At 27.1% G+C, this 23,586-nt stretch overlaps 1 protein-coding gene, 1 long non-coding RNA gene and 1 pseudogene across 2 annotated transcripts; 1 reads left to right on the forward strand and 2 right to left on the reverse strand.

The window, feature by feature from the left end:
* Positions 1-1,797: 1,797 nt before the first annotated feature.
* Positions 1,798-2,964, forward strand: LOC149061131 (uncharacterized). Its single transcript, XR_016189879.1, has 2 exons — positions 1,798-2,488; positions 2,668-2,964. It is a non-coding gene; the product is annotated as an uncharacterized LOC149061131 (long non-coding RNA).
* A 4,496-nt stretch (positions 2,965-7,460) lies between these two features.
* On the reverse strand, positions 7,461-17,745 carry MAPk-Ak2 (MAP kinase-activated protein kinase 2). Its single transcript, XM_015516115.2, has 8 exons — positions 17,572-17,745; positions 17,350-17,489; positions 11,283-11,347; positions 11,067-11,174; positions 10,810-10,908; positions 10,666-10,741; positions 9,772-9,982; positions 7,461-9,708 (listed from the first exon to the last, which is right to left on the reverse strand). Exons 1-8 carry the CDS (start codon positions 17,743-17,745, stop codon positions 9,502-9,504), a joined length of 1,080 nt encoding a protein of 359 aa, XP_015371601.1. The 3' UTR covers positions 7,461-9,501.
* A 671-nt stretch (positions 17,746-18,416) lies between these two features.
* LOC149061132 (uncharacterized) lies at positions 18,417-21,674 on the reverse strand (annotated as a pseudogene).
* Between the last annotated feature and the right edge of the window lie 1,912 nt (positions 21,675-23,586).

Consider the following 23,586-nt stretch of genomic DNA (forward strand, 5'->3'; position numbering starts at 1 on the left):
AATTTTTAATTAATATTGGCCATTGTATTCGAAAACGAAACAAATATTAGACATAATTATTTATAGTTTTAAATTATATTTTATATTATTGATGGCAAATTTTATTAGTATTTTGGTATTATAAATTTTAAATTCAATAATCAATAAATCAAACTGGACTTTAGTCGTATAATAATCTTTTGGTCGGACTTTTTTTCCGACTCCAAAAAAACCTACATTAAAATCAAAAGATAAAAATATGGGCGTTTTGCACTTCCCGATTTATCATATTCCAAATAAATGGATTTTAACCAATTTTGTCATAGGTGTTACAGTAATAAGTAATAACTAATAATATAAAAAAAATATTCTGTACCTAACTACATATCATACTTTCTATATGTATGACGAGCTTAAACACATACGTACGTTTAACAAATAATAATTAATAATTATAACATAATATTAAATTATGCATCATCGCAGAGTACAATATTCGTATCGCTGTAGAATAAAAATATACTTGAATATATATTAATTATATTATACAATATTATATTCTACAGAGTTGAAAACCACGCGTCACGCGTATATCATATTTTTATTTCTGTATACGTATCTCTGTGTTAATGTGTTATTACTTCTTAATTAACATTAAATTATTTTATTTATCATTTGAGATTATGACTCGACTGACTAGACTATATTGTATATGCATATTACAAAATAGTATATTATATTAAAACGAGCATGAGCCGTGGTGGTAATCGGAGTAAAATATTTTCGTGTGTCATTCATATAAAATTAATTTTAAAAAGATGAAACTGCAATTTGTAGGCAGATAAGCATGTCATATTATAATATGCCTACGACTAAACTAAAGTAGAAAGTTGAAAAATACCACCTACAGTCTGCCTCCTACCCATAAAATATAAAGTCATCTATTGAATAGGCGTAGGTCGGCATATACAAACCATACACATATTTTTACCCATAAAATACTCAATTAGATTAAATCGATGTAGGAATTTTGTTTTTCAGTATAAGCTTGTTTCATTTTTCTATTTTAAAACGTCGTAATATATAGCTATGGCCGATTTTAGAATTGACGAATATTCACGTAATAAAAGAATGTAATCATATTAAAATTTTTGCTTGGGGTACTCATTACCCGTATGCAAGCATCTATATCGTTTTTTACGAGCAGACCTTATTTGAATAATTATGATTTCGGATAAAATATATCAATATTATTTGTCATGACGTAACTATAGGCAAGGTATTCGTTCGGAATTTAGGAACACTGTTTTTTATACAGGTGTACAACTACAGTCGACTATAAGATACTGAGATAGGATATATCTTAGTATCTTACATACCAAACGTCGACAATAATATAACAAATAAAAATAGTACAACACAACAATATTTTATACCTAACGATATTATTGCTATGCCCCGAGAGTGATGGCGACGACATACCACCGCGCGCGCACACAAATGTTCGTCCACTCGTCCCTGCGCTGTGACGTCATCACAGGCGGCGATCTAACCGCATCGGAATTCCGACACGAAACCTTCGCCGGCGGTGCGTGCGTGAGTCCACTTGGTGGGGATCGAATGGCGGGTGGGTGGAAGAGTAGGCAATAGGCATGTAACAACGTTAATGCATTCGTATTCAGATGCGATGCGTTGCGATGCGTCGAGTGCGTGCGTGTGGCCAAGGCCCGTGCGACCGTTGCGAGTGCGGGCGAGCCGTGTGTGTTGGTCTCTCCACAGTTCACTGTTCGGCGCTCTCTTTCTTTTTCACATTTCCCTTCAACGCGTTCGGTTTGCAGTCACTCTTGTTCCCGTGTCCGAACTCCGAAGCCGCTGCTCCTGCCGTCGTCACCATCGTTAACTCTGAACTCTAAATTTTTATCACTCTTAATATAACTTCTTTTAAATATTATTTATTTTAATAATTCTGCTGCCTCTATCTCCCAAGTCTCCGTACTCGTCAACGGTCTGGCGTTTTCAAAACGGGTCATCTTCCCAAAACGTGTTTTTCGTGGTTTCGTTGACTACGGGTTTTCACACGTTATCCTTTTACTTGTTTTTTTTTTTTTTCAAACCGTTCTCGAACTAACGTTTTCATTTTTCATATCCTAACCAAACTTGCTCACCCACGGCCAGCGCGTTAAAATTTTTGTTTTGAGGTTTGGCGACGGCGGCGAAGAAACGTGCTTCGTGCGTGCGCGCATACGAATGGAACGCGCGCGCGCACGCACCGGAGCGCGGCGTGTTGGCTACGTAGTTCGTGGAAACGCGGAACACGTGAGAACGACAACGGAGCCGGCGGCGACGAGTACTGCTGCGGCGGTCTGCAGTAGCAGCTGACGGCGACAATGCCGAGAGTTTCAATGTCACGTACGGTTGGTGGTGTGGTTACCCTCCGCCGCCGTTCAACGATCACGTGTTTTGTGCGTAACACAAAGGTGGTTCGCGCGGTAACTGCGCGTCGCGTTGGGTAAGTATCATACTCGCGCCACACGTACGGCGACCGCTGTTGGTGAAACGCGCCCGTTCGACCGGAAAACGTTTCAGAACGCGGTCGCGTCCGTGTGTGGCGCGCAGACGATTTACAAAAATAATAATAATAATAATAATTGTGATGTTGCATTGTCTGTTGCGCGATCGGCGTTCAAGGTTTTTTCAGAGTCCAAGACGTCATGTTCGTTTCAATATCGTCATTCCCTTGTTCGTTCGCTGGTCGATCTAGGCTATTTTTTATTTTCCATCATCGTCGTCGTCGTCGTTTTAATAAGAATATTTAATTTTAACTTTAGTGTGTGTTTGAATTTATTTTTATCCCACTGCACATTGTTTTAAATTTTTTTCTCATTCATGTTTTTTTTTTTTTTTACCCATTCTTGTTTGTATAATATTTTTAGTTTTTTACGCCGTCTTGTTTTCTTTTCAGCTACGATAGACTTTGCTATTGAGTGAGATCTTGATAAACTCGCCTGTGAATTTTATGTACTAGGCGAGGATATAAAGATCTTATTTGGTATTCATTGATTTACACCGAAAACAATAATATTCATGGAAATATAAATAATAATATATTTTAATAGAATGTACTGTTCTGTTGATTTATTGTATTCCGGTTCAAGTCATTCAACTTTCATTGTCTATATTTTTAATAATAAAAACTGTATAATTAAATGTGTATATTATTATTCTTTCAACTGTTTTTTTAATTGTTAATTATGTTATACTCTGATGATAATGATTTTATATATAGAAATAAATAAATGTAAACTGTTAAGATAAGGTATTGTTGACTTTCTCCAGGTGATGGCATAATAATTATCTGCTGATAAAATTTTTATTTTGTTCATAGTTTAGAGTATAAGGTCTATTATAATAACTATCTCAAGTCATTAGCTACTTATCAATAACCTTCTCATATATTTAATTGTTCACATGCTTGGGTTGCATCTTCAGACTTCAAGTAGAGCAAATCATTAATTGCCCTGTAATATGCTGTTTGAATTTTGTAATGATATTACAATTGTTTTATTATAATAGGCCAAATAACTTGACTACATCCATATAAATTATTTTCTTTTTTCAATTAGATCATCGTAGGTTGGGAATTCTAACTATTATTAAGTGAACTCCTGATCATAAAGTAGCACTGAAATCAAAAATAACTCATTTTTTGAGAAAATCAGAGTTGTAGTATATTAAATATTTATAAAACTAAAATTTAGGAATAATTGTTAATTGACCTTGTCTTATATGAAAAATATTAGATAATGAGCATGATATTACAATTTATGTGTGGTAACAAAGAAATAATATTTTTAATGAGGTATATTAACTATTTACACACGTATGTACTCATCAAACAAACAAGAATTGCGATAAATGTATGTAAGTTAGATACATATTATTATGTTTTTCAGTAAACATATTTCCATTTGATTTGACTGAAACATGAGGTTTTCATTTGATCTGAATTTAGTTCTAATAAAATGAAATAATTAATACATTTTCTTACAGGATAAAAAATGCAATAAGATTTTATGTACGTTCTTATGTTGCCATATTAAAATTTTATGAATCTCAAATAACAATCCTTAAATATATTTTTTAATACAGTTAAACTACCTATTTGAAAATGACTAAAACTTCGTTAATTGTATTACTTTTTAATTGAATTAATTTTAATTGTGTTTTTAATAAATATGGCACAGTAGTATGATATATAAATATTCTATAGTTATAAGCAGGGTGGCTTTAGACAAAATTTATACATAGGCAAAATCAAAATTTGCCGCATTTTCGTTTTTGTAAGTCTAAGTATCAACTTATCCATAATACAGCTCTGCCTATCACCGAAAGGCCTGTATTGCTTGTGCCTTCTTATAAGCCATTAGCACGAAACTGCTGCAGTTATCAGCAAATTACCTACTTAAACCAATTACACAAATTTTCCTATAATACACATTATAATGAAGTAATAACTAATTAATATTTGTACAACTATTTTGAAAAATATAACTACTTTTATAAGTATTTTATATTTATATTGGTCATGAATAGATTATAATCATCAAATATAGGCGTATGGATATAATAATAAAAGTGAATTTGGCTATGTACAGAGGCGTATTTAGGCACAGGCCCTATAGGTCCGGGTCTAGAGCGGCAAAATTGAAGAGCTGCAAATTTCAACAGTTATTTTTTACAAAATTATAAAAATATTTTTCATTTGATGAAATCAAACTCAAATAATTTTTGTTCGCTCACAATGAATCAACTATATATCTACATGTATCTCAATGTATCTTTTTTAGTATAATATTATAATATGATAAATTGTATATTTAAATTTGTTTTATAAATAATTATAGGAAGGAGGAAGGCGGCGAATTGGAAAGTGCCTAGAGGCGGAAAAACCTTAAATACACCACTGGCTATGTAGGCATAGTTCAATATTTATAATAACGATAAAATGAGGTGAATCCAGACAGATTGGATTTTGTTATTTCTTACATTTGACAAAATACCAACAAATGATCAAATGCTTCTGCCCATAATTTAATTAAATTATTATTGTAATTTTCAGACTGGTATGGAGCTTTCTGCTTAATTGAAAAGGTAAAACACCTAACCACCTAAGTGTGAAATTAATATTCACTTTTATATTATCATATGGTTTTTAAATATTTCATAGTTATTTGGAAAACTCAGATTTAGGTACCTACCTTTCACTTAACAATCTGCCAAAAATTAATTATAATAATTTTAGTATTTATGTCCGAGTTATATGGTTTTTCGAACTATATTACAATTTTATTTTTATTTTATCCCATACACTATAATATAAATATGAGGTATGATAAATTTATATTTACTTATAAATAAAATTTAATTATACTTATTACAAATTAAGCATTTCAAAAATATAATATTATAATGTGGATAAATTAAAATAAATATGATATAGTATTTTCCATATAACTAAATCTAATAGAATCTATACATTGATATTTGAATTTATTTTTAACATATTTATCATTATCCACAACGATTAAAAGTGTACCAGTGACGTGTCACAATTACTCTACTAGACCATAAGTTATCGCAATAATAGAATTACCAATGAAAAAAAAAAAATGCCATTAAGTTGTGGGTCATCAAAATTTGAAAATTTTCCATAACAGGTTGTACCGTGAAAAGTATGGAATCTTCCAATTCATACAATTATAAATCTATGATGTATAACTGTAATAGTGATCAGACATGTGAAAAAAGTGTAAAGTGGGATAGGAAATATACACAAGAGCTGCACTTACAAGCTTGAAAACTACATAATTGAATATATGAAGTTCACTTTACCTAAGCTATAAGTATATAAGAAGTGGCGAACTGAACAGCTATTTTTTGAGGCAACTGCCTCAGAGAAAATACGAGTGGGTGGATGGGTAACCAGGTGTGCAACTGACCAACTGGGCACTAGTTTAATTGTACATTTTAAATATACTATTAATGTATACATTTTTTATTAAGTGAAAAACCTGATGGTTGTAGGGTGGGTGTCAAATTGTATAGTTTGCCTCAGGTCTGAAAAATGTTCTGCACACCACTGTATATAAGAAGATACTGTAGGCAAAGTACTGAAGTGTCTACTAATACTAATGTATTACAAATTTTATAATTAATTAATTAGTTAGAGATGTATCTTAACTTTTTGTCTTCCTTGCTATGATACAATCAAAACATTCACTCTGCAGCAAGTGAGTCCAGATTTTCTGGTACAAAGAGGTATACTTGCTCAATAATCTTAGATAACATTTAAATTTAGAATATATAAATTTAAACAAGCCATTTTTTTTCTTAAAACTTTCAATTTAGTTTAATGAAAAAACAAATATTTAATATTCGTTCTATGTATTATCTACTAAGCACCCTATTTCATATGAATATGAATCAGTTACACTATCAAAAATTATGTTTTTGTATTTATAATTCTGGAATTCTTAATTTAATTTTTTTATAAATTATTATTATCATTATATTTCATTTAATGTGTTTAAAAATCTGAGTATTATAAATCGAGTATATAAATCAAAATTATATATTATAACTTAACATATTAAAATAAAAACGCAAGAGTAGTAATGCACACATAGTAATAAAGCAATATTTTATAAATTTTAACCCCTCATTTAATCTAATTATTACAACTTGAAATTAGAAATTAGTATACTAGTACCAAATGCCTATCTAGCAATACAAAATAAATTCAATGATACCAAAAAACAGTTATAGAATTTTATATATATACCAGGTGATTTTTTTATCATTGAACACTCATTATTTCAAAAATTATTGATGTTTTTGAAAATATTATTTTACATAGTTTCAAGTTGTTAAAAACCAACTTTTTGATTAAAAAATTATATTTTTAAATATTTTTTATCCTTATAATTTTTTAAGTTTTTTATTTTTTTTGAATGACAACAGAGTTTTAATTTCATATTCCAAAGCAGAATATTTTTCTAAGTATTTTGATTCATAAAAATCGAGTTTAGGATAAGTAGTTTATGAGTTATAAGTATTTCAATCTAAACTTTAAACACTTATAACTGATAAACTACTTGTCCTAAATTCGATTTTTATGAAACAAAATACTTAGAAAAATATTCTGCTTTGGAATATGAAGTTAAAACTATGTTGTCATTCAAAAAACTAAAAAACTTAAAAAATGATAAGGGTAAAAAATATTTTAAAATACATTTTTGTAATAAAAACGTTGGTTTTTGAACAACTTGAAACAATGTAAAAAAATATTTTCAAAAACATTAGTAATTTTTGAAATAATGAGTGTTTATAATGATAAAAGAATTACTCGGCATAAAGTTTATAGCCATTAAGGCATGCGATACTTGAGTTGTTTTTCGTTAAATATAAAAGAAAGAAAATAATATTTTTACATGTTTGTTTATTTTTTTAACGTATCTTTCTAATAAATCTCTTAACAAGTACTATTAAAACATTAATTTAATTGATATTAATTGTTATAATTTTTAATAATTGCATATCTTATATTAACTATATAATTTAAATCAAGTTTCATTCAACTAGTAATAGTGTATCAAAGTATTCTCAATTATTTCTGTGTTATCTAATATTACTAAGTTACAATATACTTTAGTAAATTTAACTTAACACTGTTAAATTTATAATATGTTTTGTACTTACACTAATAAATTAGTATCAATTATAATTTATATAAGTATCTAAGGGCCAGTTGTACTGTCTACGGTTAAACTTCGATTACGCTTAATCAGCTGATGACAGATATTTAGCCGTGCAAATTCGGCCGATTAAACTCCGGTTAACTTAAATCAGAGACAGTACAACTGGCCCTTAGCAGTATAAAAATATTTATACATTTGTATAATCTACAGGTGGTCATACAGGTTCATATTTTAAAATAAATATAGAAATATAGCTTATAATTATTATACCTCTGAATTACAATTTTAACATTAAGTGTCAATAGAATATGAAACAAATAAAAATATATATGGTGTATATGGTGTTTAGTTTACATTCACAATTCAATGAGTTACTTAAATTTATATCATATTAAAAATTAAAATCATCTATTGATAAAATGGACTATTATCAACGATACTGGTATTTCGTTTTGTAAATATTATACAAATATGACTCCAAAAAATAGTATAATTTAAGAGGAAATTATACTCGAATATGTTGGCTGTCTATCTAACTGTTAATATAACAAATATCACAGCGGGAATTGACATAGAATTAAGATTGATCTCAACAATACATGCAGGTATAATATCCTCTTAAAACACTATAATTTACAATATACGAATACAAAAAATATATCAATCTTTAAATACTTCAAAATAATACTATGCTATTTTGAAATATATATATACTTGAATCAGGAATATAAAAATTAAAACTAAAAGGATAGAAAAACACAATTTCTAAAATAATATTTCATCACAACCAATAATAGACTTTCTATACATACGTTTTTTTTTAAAATTTAGTTACACTAATATGTCTATTATATTATGATAACAAACCATCACAAATCACAAATTTGGTTTCATAATAATTGAATATAGTCTATAGATATACTTATTTATAATTTGTTCGAGTAGATTATATTAGTAATAGTTTACATTTAATAATACTTTTACATAATTTACTTTAAAACTTTTTTATGTATTAAAAGGAAATCTTGGTTAAACTTTGAATATAAATTGAATTCCAAAAATAAATCATACTAAACGATGTAGACAACAATTGCAATAATTTTCACGCCAAATATAATGTCTTAAATGACTGAGATAATTTAAACAAAATTAATATTTTAGCTTTTAATAAACAATAATAAGTTAAGCAATTTCAAATAAATAAAGATACATTTATGTTTTAATTGTTTTTTAAATAAATAAATATTGTAGAAATGCATTAATATTTCTGTTTGAATTTTATGCATTAAAAATATTGCAACAGCTTAAAATAAGAAATATAATAATTATAAATAGGAAGTTAATGATTTTTAAATCTGATTAATTATTTTTACTCTTGTCTTTTAATTTATCTTATTTAATAAAACATTTTGCAAGCTACCTATATTATTAAGCAATTTAATCTTTTTAAAATCATTTCTTTCTATTATTGATAGCAGATTTAATTAATTTATAAACTAATATTTCAATAAATGTTCATGAAATGGCACTAATTTTTCCGTAATTAAAAAAATTCTATCAAGGTTCAATAAAGAAAGAGCTATTTTGTTATTTTTTAACTTACTATTACATGCATTACTTTAACTATAAATAAACAGTGGTACAAAAATCAAATTTGAAAAAAGTACATAATTTAAAAACCAACAAAAATTATTAAGATATGGGCATTAAGGAAAGGGTCAGTTTATAGTGAATAATCTGGAAAATAAATGTAGTATTAAAAAGTCTATGCACTGTTAGAAGCTTTTTTTCGTCGCTTGTTTAATAATGAATTATTAGAAGTATTTAACGATTTTATATTGACTTGATCATAATCCACACGCATTGTAGCTAGAGACCGGGTCATTTCTTCTTGAACTTCGGGCCACACATCTTCAGACTCTTTCAACATTTTTCCGGTATATAATGGTGTTTGGGGTACTTCGGTATAGCTCTAAATTTTTAAAACATATCAAATGTATAGAATATTATTTAAGTTAAAATATTAAGTACTCACTGCAATCCATTTATGTTTCACAACTTCATTGATGGTAAGACGAACTGAAGGATCAACAGATAACATACTTGAAATTAAAGTTTTAGCATCACTAGACACATTATTCCATTCTGGACTAGGAAAGTCAAATTGTCCAGTTTTAATTCGATTTTTCATGCCAGGCGAAATAGCTTGCCCGTGATTACTAAAAAAAGGCGGAAATCCACACAATCTAGAACAAAAAAAAATTAGTTGAAAATGGGCAACACTTTACAGATAGTGTTAAAAACAAATACCTACTAAACCTATAAATTTAATAAAGGAAGGGGCAGAAATAATATTAAGTAGATAAATATAAGAAAATTAAATTACATATGTAAACTGTAACATTAATCAGGGAGTCACTATCCAAAAGTCTTCCCTGTGTTACATTAAAATGTAAATATTATCGCTAAATGATTCACATTAAAGTATAGAAACACATTTTAAAAAAAATTATAAGAACATAATATTATGTATTTTGTAAGAATTTTTTTAGTTGTTTTATTAGTATATATTTTTGAAATAAATATAATTATTTAAAAAAAACTTATCAAAATAATTTTGGTATCCCTAATTGAAATATTTATAATAAAAGCTTCATACAAAAACACAAAATATATTATTCTAAAAGTTCTTTAAAATAGTAGTACCTAACCATCTTAATTCATATTTTTAACCAAGTAATCACTAGTAACAATGAATAATATTTTTTTATACTCAAGGTGTGCGAGATACTAATAGAGCCATACAAATAAATCCTACTGTGGGGTCTTTTTAATCAAGCTAAATTGCACGAATATTCAATTTTTATGTTTATTATTTTATAGAAATCATTTTGTATTTTTAATATTGAATTCATACATGCATACTTACAATATATACATGATCACTCCTAATGACCATATATCACAACTTTTATCATACTTTTCTGGACCTAGAACTTCCGGTGCTGTAACAAATACATGTACATTAATAGAGACAATTATTTTTGCATAATAGCTGTTGCTTTTAACTAACCAACATAATATGGCGTATAGCAAGGTGTTTTTAATGGAGCTTTTTGTGATACTTCCTTGGCAAATCCAAAATCAGTTAATTTTAAAATGCCATTAGCACCTATACAGAAAATAAATCAATGACAATTTAAATTAAAATATTAAAATAATAGTTTGTTGTTGTGAAACATTTTAAAGAACACAATTATTTATGTAATTTTAACAACTAATATATTAATATTTATTTAAGATATGATTTCTTAAGTTAAAGTCAATTACCAAGCTTAGAATACAAGAGATTTTCAGGTTTTAAGTCACGGTGAGCAATATTAAGGTCATGAAGATACTTGACTGCTGAACAAATGGCTGTCATAATATGTGCAGCTTCTACATATAACAAAATTAATTTATTACATTTTACATGTATAAAATGTATCTAACTGAATTAAATTATTAATAATATATTAATTAATATAATAAATTTATTAAACTTGCCCCTTTCGGTAAAAGCTCCCTCATTGTGTTCTTGTATACGTTGAAATAATTCACCACCTTCCATGCTAAAAAATACATTGGTTAATCATACAATTTTAATATTATCAATTTATTAATCAAAACTTATTAAACTTTTCCAGCAGAAATAATGGTAAAAATAATTAACTTGTTAATATAAATAATTTACATTAAAAATATGTTATTTGTACGAGGTAATTGAAGAAATTAGGAGGCGCATAAATTCAAAATAAAAAATAATCACATAATAATACATATAAACTATTTACATTGTTATTATATTTATTCTTTTAATACCCATTATTCATGTATGTTGGTTATTTATTTGGCTATTTAGAGTTATGGGGGCAAAGCTCCTGTAGTTCATTTTTTCAGTAAAATACTAGTCTTTAGTAAAAAAATCTAATGAAACCTCCACTTAATGGTGATGAAGGGCAACATGATTACACTGAGATGCTACATTTGATGGAAGTATACATAATTGACAATTGTATGTCTTTGAATAAACATATAAATATATTATAACTAGTAAAATATTCTGGCAACACCCCAGCGCAGTTTTATTTTTTGCACAAATCCTATATAGTATATATGTTATATAAATGTTTCTCAGTTTAAGTGTATCTCAGTATTAGTGCATCTCAGAGCATGGACAAATTAGCAACAGTGTACCTAGCTTTATGAAATAATTTTACCTAAATGTACAACTGCATGCCATGGATTAGATTTAGCGTTTGGTAGATTTATTGACATGGTTAGAACTACTTATTATCCAAACTTTTCTGACATCTATAAAAACAATCTATAAGATTTTTGTTAAATTCAATTGAGTATATAAGCTATCTAATGATTTGATACATGCTTGTACCTGATCTGTTTAAATAACCAATAGCAACCATTTATTTAAAAAAAAAAAATGAAAATGCGAATCTCAAAATCCATGTTTAACCACTACTTTAAAATGAGAATGCCAGAAAATTCTTTTTTATTGCACATTTACATAATTAGAGAAATCACAATTCCAAACTTTAAGCTTGTGTGTTTGTAGTTTTTGAGAATTTGCAATAAATAAGTGAGTTAGTGGTTTTTAGCTTATATTATATGGATTTATCATAGTAGAAATTGTTTATAATGATGTTTAAAGGGCCAGGATAAATAGGCCACTATTAGGGCTCAATGTTTGAAAAAAGAAAAATATGTATAAAAAATTTTAAAATATGCATGAAAAAAAAGGCGGGTAAGTCGTGTATGTCGCTCTGCTGCACAGTAGGTTACAAGGGGTTACTGGTTACTGTAATGGATGGAACTAAATTTGAATCCAATGATATTATATCATTGTATACAAAAAACGATTCTGAGCGAAGACGGTTTATCTGTCTATTATAGATTATTAAAAATTTTCAAATCTTAGATTTAAAAAGAAAATTTTTTATGAATTTCTAGTTTGAAATAATTTGCGAATTTTCGTGATTTTTACATATTATGTTGTCAAAATTCAAACTTTGAATGCTTGTAAAAAAAAAATTGTGACTACGCATTTCTTTTATTTTTCAATTTTTATAGTAAAAATATATTATGAGCCTTGTATTAAATTTTCAAATCTTAGATATAAAAAGAAAATTTTTTATGAATTTCTAGCTTAAAATAATTTCTGTATTTTTGTGATTTTTACATAATATGTTGTCAAAACTCAAATTTGAATGCTTAAAAAAAAAATTGTGACTATGTATTCCTTTTATTTTGCAACTGCTATTGTAAAAATATGTTAGGAGCCTTGTATTAAATTTTCAAATCTTAGAATTAAAAAGGAAAACTTTTATGAATTTCTATCTAAGATAATTTGAACATTGCCGTAATTTTTACGTATTTAGTCAAAATTTGAACTTTAAATGCTTATAAAAAAAAATTGTGACTATATATTTCTTTTATTTTTCAATTGCTATTGTAAAAATATATAATGAGCCTTGTATTAAATTTTCAAATCTTAGATATAAAAGGAAAATTTTTTATGAATTTCTAGCATAAAATAATTTACGAATTTTCGTGATTTTTACATAATATGTTGTAAAAATTCAAACATTGAATGCTTATAAAAAAAGATTGTGACTATGTATTTCTTTTAATTTTCAGCTTCTATTGTAAAAAGATGTTAGGCGCCTTGTATAAAATTTTCAAATCTTAGAATTAAAAAGAAAAACTTTTATGGATTTTTTGGATTATTTTGCAACTGCTATTGTAAAAATATGTTAGGAGCCTTGTATTAAATTTTCAAATCTTAGAATTAAAAAGGAAAACTTTTATGGATTTCTATCTAAGATAATTTGAACATTGCCGTAATTTTTACGAATTTAGTCAAAATTTGAACTTTAAATGCTTATAAAAAAAAATCGTGCCTACGAATTTTTAATATTTTTTAACTTCTATTGTTACAATGTGTTAGAAGCCTTGTATTAAATTTTCAAGCTTTTCTACAGAACAAATAAATTTTTATCGATATTTATAGAAAAAAAAACTAATAATGATCGAAAATTTAAAATGTCAGTAAACAGCTCAAAACAAATCTAAATATTTTGAAAATTTTATCAAATATATAAAACGCCTATATAAACATTCAGTCAAAATTTCAAGTATCTGCGGTAATTTGTTTTAGAGTTACACCAAAATAAGGAAATCGCTAAAAGTGAAAATCCAATGTTGTAAAAATTTAAATTTCAAATGCTCATAAAAATTTAATTTGAATTTCCGGTGGAATTTTTATTTGTGATAAAGATTGAAAAACTTGTAAGGAATCTTGTATTAAATTTTTAAATCTTAGATTTAAAAAGAAAATTTTTTATGAATTTCTAGCTTAAAATAATTTGTGAATTTTCGTGATTTTTACGTATTTTGTCAAAATTCAAACTTTGAATGCTTATAAAAAAAAATTGTGACCATGAATTTATTTTATTTTTCAACTGCTATTGTAACAATATGTTAAGAGCCTTGTATTAAATTTTCAAGCTTTTCTGCCTAACAAATAAATTTTTATCGATATTAATTTAAAAAAAACTAATAATTATCGAAAATTTGAAATGCCTATGAATAGTTCAACTTAAGTCGAAATTTTTTGAAAATTGCATGGTGGATAGAATATACTTATATAAACATTAGGTGAAAATTCCATGTATCTATGGTCATTTGTTTTAAAGTTACATCAAAAACTAAAATCGATTTTGACGAAAAATGAGTGTGCGTAAAATTTCCCGTTTTTCCCTTAATTTTTAGTTTGTTTTTCTCAATTATTTAGAAAAGTATTAAGAATTTTTTACTTTTGACCCCCCAAAGTACCAACTAGATTCACTTTCTGATCGAACGAGGTACAGAAGTCAAAAATCGAAGCATTTTTACTGCCCCAAAACGTGATGACAGACACAAAAAAAAAAAAAAACACACACATCATGGTAAAATCAAATTATTATTTATAAATAAAATATTGTATAACAATTTGTTTGACCTTGACAAACATAAACCAATACCTACATATAATAAATATTTAAATGAAAATAATTTAACAAAAAACATAAATAAATAGCTAGTTAAAATGTTTTTTCATAATTCAAATTTAAAACAACAGTTTAGATAATTCACTAAAACTTTTTCCAACAGTATCAATTACACTATCTTTATCAATTAAAAAATTCGTTTCAATATTAATCAATGACAATGCTTCCATTGTTTTTTGGGAAATAACTGATCTTAACTTGTTTTGATATTTTTTAATTTTGAAAACGTTCTCTCGCAAGTAACTTGGGTACATGGTAGTGTTAATACAAATTTATATGCATAATATATATTGTTAAAACAACCAAAGTTTTTGGGATCTAAGCAAATGCAATCACTTAGTAATTTTGAATTACTAATAAATCGTGTATCCAAGCTATTCACACATGGATATAATTAAAAGTTTCGAATTTAAATCTATTAGTTAATGACATATTTGGTCGTTCATCTGTTGCTTTTTCACCGGGCATATTTTTTTTTTTTGATTCTCTACCTATAGATTTCCCATTATTAAAATCAATATTTGCAGTGAAATTACTACTATTTAATTCTAATTCTTTATTTATTTCTATAATAAAATGTTTAACTTTGAATGAAGATTTATAAATATACTATCAGCATTATCTCTTCTAGATCTAATTTCTTTTTGTAAACATAAAATACACGTAAATGTCAGTTACTAAAACAAAGATAATATATTTAATTTAAAATATGAATATGAAGTCAGAGGGCCCAAACTAGCCAGGGACCCAGTCCGCGATTGCGAACCTGTGGTCCAGGCCAGTCCGACCCTGGTGCCTAGAAAACTATCAAGTTACCTTCATCCAGCAACCCATCACTGACTTTTTTGAACCGACGTGAGGTTTAAATTAATAAAATTTTTTTTTTGAAAAAATGTATTAAAAATATTTGTTTATATGTAGTATGTACCAAAGTAATGTGCATTTATATTTTGGAGATTACATAAATAAAAAAAATTTATTTGAGCGTAAAATAATGTATTAGATTTAACCTTCTCTGATAACACAAACAAATTTGTGTTAAACATGTCGGTTTGCACAAATTTTTTAACACGGATAGGTTATTTTGAGGTCCCATAACATAATAATTTACTGCAATAATAGTATTGAACTATATAACAGAAAAAGCAATCTAAAAAGGATTAACAAACATTTATTTTAATTAAAAATATAAATTTAAAGGAAAGCAAAGAATCTAAAGTTTTTAAATGAGTATTTTATTTTGACTATTTTCATTTTTTTCCATTAACAATATTAAGAGTAGAAGAAATATATTATACAATTGAAGATGTAGAATGGATCAATCTTTGGATTTTTTCCAATTTGAATTTAAATGCTGTTTACCCAGATTCATAATTAAAGGTAATTTTATATTGAAAAATATAATGATACAATAATTGTGATATAAATAGTTTATCATAATATTATATTTTTTTATAGTGATTTTAAACCATATTTGATATTAATACATTATTAAAACTTTAAAAAAATAAACATATTTATTATATTATATGTATTTACAAATTATAATTGTAATAGTATTCTCGATTCTCAATATATTTATTAGATAACACTGGGATATTTATACATATAGTAAGCAGAATTATGTGTAATGTAATGAATATGTGTTATCTAGAAAAATTGTTTGTATTAAGTTATAACTTATTACAAAATACAATTGAATAAAAGCATAATAATAATCATGTTATCTTAAAATGAAAGCAACATTTTTGGGCCATTATTTTGTTGACATATATTTAACAGAAACATAAGTCCACAACAGAGTTGCAGTTGAATCATTATTTTTTTTTTATTATTTAATTATAAAAAATGATTGGTTAGTGATATACCTGTTAACACTGAGATGGTCCAATAATTATAGGAATTGAGTAATAATCTTGACTATTTTTAAGAACTGATTGAATAATCTTAAATATTATTATGATTGTTTTTATCTTACAAAACTAAACCTTATGTTCTTATAATAATGACTTTTTTAATGACAATATGTTTAAGATAATTGCATAGTAAATAAAACTTTTATGATAAAAAAACTAGTGATGGTGCTTTTTTCAACCTAAAAACCTTTGCATACATAGAAGTTGCACCTTCATATTAGAACAAGTAATAATTCCACAAACAAAAAAAAAGGAAATATTAAGATAATGATGCATTTAATACAACAATGATAATATTTCATGGGATGAGGATAATTGAAAGAATTATCCTACAAAAAAAGTATAATTTTTGAAAACAACTATTAGTTAGTTAAATCTTGTAACATTGTTAATTATAATTTTGTTTTCGAAAATGTGCACGGAATTCTTTGAATAAAAATATAAACTGTGACTGTTATTGTGGGTAAACTATTCAGTAGTATTTAAAAATGTTTTTAAATATTTTAAATGTTTATTTTAATATTTTGATAATAATTAAGATTTAAATATAAAATATAATTTATAACAGTAATAGTGTAAAGTATAACTTACCATTCCATGATAACCAACAAACATTTCTTCTCCATGTATTGGTTTTCGTATACATCAATTATATTGACTATATTTATGCAACCGCTAGCCCTCCAGTGTAGATCGATTTCTCTTCTGGCTTTCTGACAGTCAACGAGAACCTGTAAAAACCAAAATACAGACAACAACGATACCAGACACTTTAAACACGACGAACATCAGTCTAACATTGTTCAATATTACCTTAAGCGCATACTTTTCACCGGTTTTAACAGAAAAACACTGCACCACCTTGCCATTGATACCCAGTCCGAGTACATTATTGGATATTCTGTAATCCTTTTCGATAGGTGTAGTTTTGGTTTTGTTGTTGAGAAAATAAAAATCGTTTTCTTCCATAACCGCAGTGTTTATCATGTTGCTACAGCGATTGATGCACACCGACTGCTATGAAACATCTCAGACGTGGTCCCTATGCGACTGTGGAGTCCAAGGTCTCGGTCGAGAGCTCTGGAAATAAGCCCGAAAATCGATGCGTAACAACTATAATATCCGATGACGACGACTACGATAATAACAAAACAGTGATAAAAATGTCGAGTTGGTTCGATATTAATTTCAACAACAATATCACGCAATGTTCCGATGAAGTAGTACCTATACTAGGTAGTCATCTTCACCACCAGCACGTAAGACCGCTAACCGTTAAAATGCCTGTAAATAAAGTCTCTTTTAACCCTGAACAACAATAGTAAATAATAATATGAGTAATAGGCTAATCGCTATTGATAACAACAAAATGATAAATTATTATTATTATCGCATACATTGCATATTATTATTTGTATTGTGTTGTGCGCCTGTGCCAATGTGTCATAATATTTTTCATTTTTTCAAATACAATACGAAATCACAATGCCAAGAATCAACTCGTGAGAGCCGGCGATGGAGCTAATGTTTGGACGTTTGATGATAACATTAATATTTAATATTATCCTCCAAAAAAAAAATAAAAAAATACCGCAAGTCAATAACACTGAACAAAGTATAATTTATACAATATCATTATCGAATTATTTATTTCGATAATACGTCAGTTTCAGATGCCGGGTAGGTAAATGGGAATGGAACGAATTTGATTTATGAAGCCTTAAAGTATAATATTATTCTCATTATTTATATACATGGTGTAATTATGTAATATATTACATATTGACTCCACGTCTGTACACGTCGTTTATCATACCGAACAGAATAATTAATATCAAATTATTAACAAACACTTAAACGTAAAATCGATGAAATCGATGAAATGCTATAATAAAACAAAACTATTGTATGGGCAACGAAACATAAAATATGTTTAATAATACCTATATAATTATATATTTAAACTTGTATTCATAACACGATATTATTTCGATAAATATAGTGTATTAGGTATTGGTATACTTATTATTTATTAATGTGTTGTACGTGGTGCCTACGCGTACTCCATCCATGTGATGTTAATATCGTGGATTATTTTTGGTGATGTGTCGATTTAAATAGGTCCATGTGGATATAATTTTAATTATTTCGATTCGTATCTAGCTGGTATTGTTGGTTGACTAGTTGGTACCTATCTAATTAATACATACTGATTTTAAATGACAAATGCTAGTAGGTACATAAGCGCAATTAGAGAGGGCTGGAAAGCCATATCCCATCCCCAAAAAATAAATACATAAATGTATTCTTCAATTGTTTCTTAAAATAGTAATTAACTTTTAGAAATTTAATTGTACTTCTTATTTATTATTTAGAAAAAATTTAATTATTACATTTTTATTTAAAGTGTAACTTTATAATTATTTTATATTGCCTATAACTATCATATTAGCGTATGCTCTTCAGCTATGAAGAGGATAAATCTATATTTACGCTCCACAATTAACCAATAAGATTGGTTTAGTAACCAATCAATATTTTATGTTGAAAAAGATACTGTGATTCAAAGAGAATAAATATTAAAAATAATTATTGACAAAAATAAAATAAAGTAAAAATGAAGAGGGTAAATACATATTTGTCTTTTTTGTAAAACTTTTACATTTTCAAGTGAATGTACCTATGTACCTATAATGTACCTATAATGATAGATAGCGGTTAAAATATATTATAATTAGGGCTCGGAAGTTGATGACCTAAAGAACCTTAAAAAATATGAATAAATTATTTAAAAATGATGGAAAATGACTGCAAAAAATGACCCAACAATTGTCAAATTATGAAATAAAATGATTTAATTAACTAAAAAATGCAAAAAATTACTTATTTTATATTTTTAAAAGTTTCGAAGTGTTCACAATAATAATTTGCAGCACTTAGCCACGTCTCCCATCTAGTTAATACAGGCTGTGGCAGTAAAGAAATATTCGGTGCCTTTTCTCGAAAAAATTGAATACGAGCAGGACACTTAAAAAAAATTTTTTTTACGTTAGATATTAATTGATCAACTTTAGGAAAACATTTACGAACTTCTTCTGCAACCCTGTGTAGTCCGTGAGCTAAACAGGTGACATGTTCCATTTTAGAGTACATTATTTTTATGCCTTTACCAGCCTTTACCATATATGGCGCTGCATCGCTTAAAAACAGCAAAATATTGTCGTATTCAGTGGCGGTTATAAGGTGGGGGGGGGGGCGATAGGTGGATCGCCCCCCCCCCATGGTCCGTGTTTTTTTATAATAAATTATTATTGAAATTTTATAATAAATTATTGAAAGAAGTATTAATCATGGTACTATTTTTTTGTGTTTCTAATTTATAGAAATAGTATCAGCAATTTGTAAAGTTGTCTTGCGCAATATAATACGGTATATTTTTAAATAATTGTAGTACATTTTATTAATTTTTGTTATTATAGTACATGTACGTATACCTACGTAATATGTAATTCGGAAAGTTGCGTGTCATTGTTTATATATGTATATATGTATATATGTATATATGTATATATGTATATATATATATATATATATATATATGGCTGCTAGGAATAATCTCAATAATGTAATAGATTTCCCATTCTGATATTACGATAATTTTAAGAGGACGTTACACCTGTATGTGTTGTCTCCGTCTTACAATTTTGTGTGTTTTTAAGCACGAATAACTTTTTTGTAGTTCCGATATCGAAAAAATAAAAACGATATTGCACAGACACAATCCTCCTTTTTATGTGGTGAAATTTTCGTTTCTTAGTTATAACTTATAAGTTATAACTATATCTTTCTCGGTTCTTTCCCGCGCCAAACAGTTTTTGCAATGTTACGCACTTGTAAGACGGAGACAACACATGCGGGTGTAGCGTCCTCTTAATATAAATCTAAAAATATAATAAACGCTATATTATACTCAAAAACTCACATATATTATTACACGTTTTGCTAAAAAAAAAAAGACATAATATGCTTGTATTGTAGATTTTTATTATTAAAAGGTTGATTAACTGTGCATCTGTGACTATACTTTTTTTAATTTAATTGTAAGTACAAGGTGAACCTATTTTGGATTATTTCAAAATATTGGGGAAAAATTCCAACGACTCATTATTTTCCTATGATTTTTATAATTTCCGCCCCCCTTAAAAGTCAGTTATAACCGCCACTGGTCGTATTTAATCCCTTGAGGCCATAAAAGATGAAGTGCTTTATCCAATAATTTAGCAATGCTGGTATGATTAGCTTTTTCCAGTGCTTCTGTGTGAAGGAAAAATATTTTTCGTTGGTATCCAATTTCTAACGTACCCATAATTACATTCGCGATGTACCGGCCTTCCACACTGTGGTTTCGTCGATAGAAATCCACAGTTTTTGATTTTCACAATACTTTTTTATATTATTGTTTCTTCGTAACATTGGGCAACATACGATTTTCTCAATGTCGATTCGACCGGAATACTCTTGCTTGTATATTTTTCCAAAAAGTTACGAAAACAGTCATTAGATAATTTATTCAACGGAATATTAGCCGATAAAAAGGCTTGACACAAATCATAATTAAATGCACATTTTCTGGATGGTTGTGTCAGTAAACTTTGATTTTTTAGTTTGTAAATTTTTGCGCTCAATACCATGTATATGCTTTTGACGTGACACGTATTGTTCCACAGTGAACTTTTTATCTGCTGCAAGCTTAACGTCACATATCTTACAAAAAAGTATAGATCCATCAGTTGAAAAAATATCACTTCCGAATTCAGACATAAACGCACGTAAACGAGCACTAGTCGAAGTTTTATTTTTAGGCATTTTTTAATAAAAAGTTCTTAAGACAGGATAACATTCAACAACACGCTACACTAGACGGTCGAATACTAAATTATATTATACAAAATATAGTGGCTACAATACGTGTTAGCTGTTATTGAAAAATAATCATTTTATTGTTTACAATAATACACTATAAATATAAATATACTATAAAGTGTAAACTATAAATATAACTTATTTCAAACAGCTCGACCACGGCCAGTAATTTTAGTGTACCTATAGTTATTTTTGTAACACTAACAACAATAAGCTATATTTAAAAGTTAAAATAAGATATTAGGTGTATTTTATTTTTATGACATTTGCACATTTAATGAAAAAAATTAAGCGTTAAATTTATGTTTAAGAAAATTTCGCTATATTTTAAAAAAATTACGTATTTGTCGAAAAAAAATTATTTAAAATGTAGGACCGTGATAAAATGATATCAATGAGAAATAAAGGCAAAAAATGCAAAATAAATATTTTATATTATTTTAGTAGACCATCTAAATCGGATTTTTAGCTTGATAGATTAATGACTACATCAAATAAAACAAAATGCAGAATGCATCAACTTCCGAGCCCTAATTATAATCTTACAGCGATATTCACTTTCGTATATCATTATGTAATTTTCTTCGTTTTATCAATATAATTTTAACAATTTAAATATTAAATTGAATGATATTTAGGCATAGGTATCACATTCTAACCTAACCTATCTTCTGCCCATAAGTCTAATAAAATTATGTACCAAATTTTGCCACAATCGATCCAGCTATTTAAGAATGTATATATAGGACAAACAGATATAGCTATCGATCTATATAGCTATATCTCTATATCTATGATGTCTGTGTATCCTTTATTTAAATGCTTTATAATATATGCATAATTTATACGTTTTTCCACTAATCACGCTTGCTTATGAATTACGTATTTATATTGATATATATATATATATATATATATATATATATATATATATGTATGTATAAACATAATATTATATTAGCCTATATTATAAAGTACTGCTTTTTCTTTTTTAATATCTGGTCACCATAGGCCTATATGTGACTCAGTTGGTCACATTAATTAATTTCATTTTGACTAAATTAAGTTTATATTTTTCTTCATAAAAACATTAAACTTTTATAATTAAATGTATGATATTGTTTTTAATTGATAATTTTCAGTGTAGTAACTTAAAACTTGATATTCATTATGTCAAAATTTTAATATCTTAAGTAATTTTATCATTATTCATTAACTAGCCTATATTTAAACAATATGATTAAAAATTCAGTTTAGTTAAACTATATACTCAAATCTCTAAAATAATATTTATCGCAATAGGCTTATTTATACATGATAGTTAAATTTATTGTATTTAAAATTTTTAAATAGATTATATGTGGAAGAATTATTGGAAATTCGTCGGTATGTACTGGACATAGCAAAAGTAGTGAATAATTCCGATAATTAACTGATAATAACAAATTATATAATTATATAATATTAAATTATAATCATAACATAACAAGTCAACTTCTAATGGATATATTTAATGTGACTATGTGAGGGAGTAAGACGGGCAAGTCCCGTCTGTTTCCAATCAAATAGCAATAATTATAAGATCCCAAATGATATGGGATATGTGCATATTTCAGCATCCATTAAGGCTATTACTGCCACCAGGGATCATATAAAAGTTGTGAATATTTTTAACAAATAAACGATGATCCAAAGAGGCTATGTCATGTGGCCTCCATGGTTCCACATAGTGATGCACAACACCAAAAAATAAAAAGGTACCTAATAGGAATCAGCTAAAATATTCAGTGGTAAATGTCAATGGAAAATAAATCTAGAAAAAGTAAATAATGAAATAAATGTAGTATAATATTATAATCAATCCTACTATATTGTTAAATAAAATATTCAAAAATTTAAATAATT

The sequence above is a fragment of the Diuraphis noxia genome, unplaced genomic scaffold, assembly GCF_037042655.1.
Source record: "Diuraphis noxia isolate RWA-SAM2 unplaced genomic scaffold, SU_Dnox_SAM2 contig0001, whole genome shotgun sequence".
NCBI lineage: Eukaryota > Metazoa > Arthropoda > Insecta > Hemiptera > Aphididae > Diuraphis > Diuraphis noxia.

Excerpts from the sequence above, each read along its gene's own strand:
- MAPk-Ak2 (XM_015516115.2), bottom strand. The coding sequence starts at position 17,745 with ATGATAAACACTGCGGTTATGGAAGAAAACGATTTTTATTTTCTCAAC. Across the intron at positions 17,490-17,571 it reads GTGAAAAGTATGCGCTTAAG|GTTCTCGTTGACTGTCAGAA; the intron begins GTAATATTGAAC and ends TGGTTTTTACAG. Across the intron at positions 9,983-10,665 it reads GGAGTGATCATGTATATATT|ATTGTGTGGATTTCCGCCTT; the intron begins GTAAGTATGCAT and ends TTTTTGTTCTAG.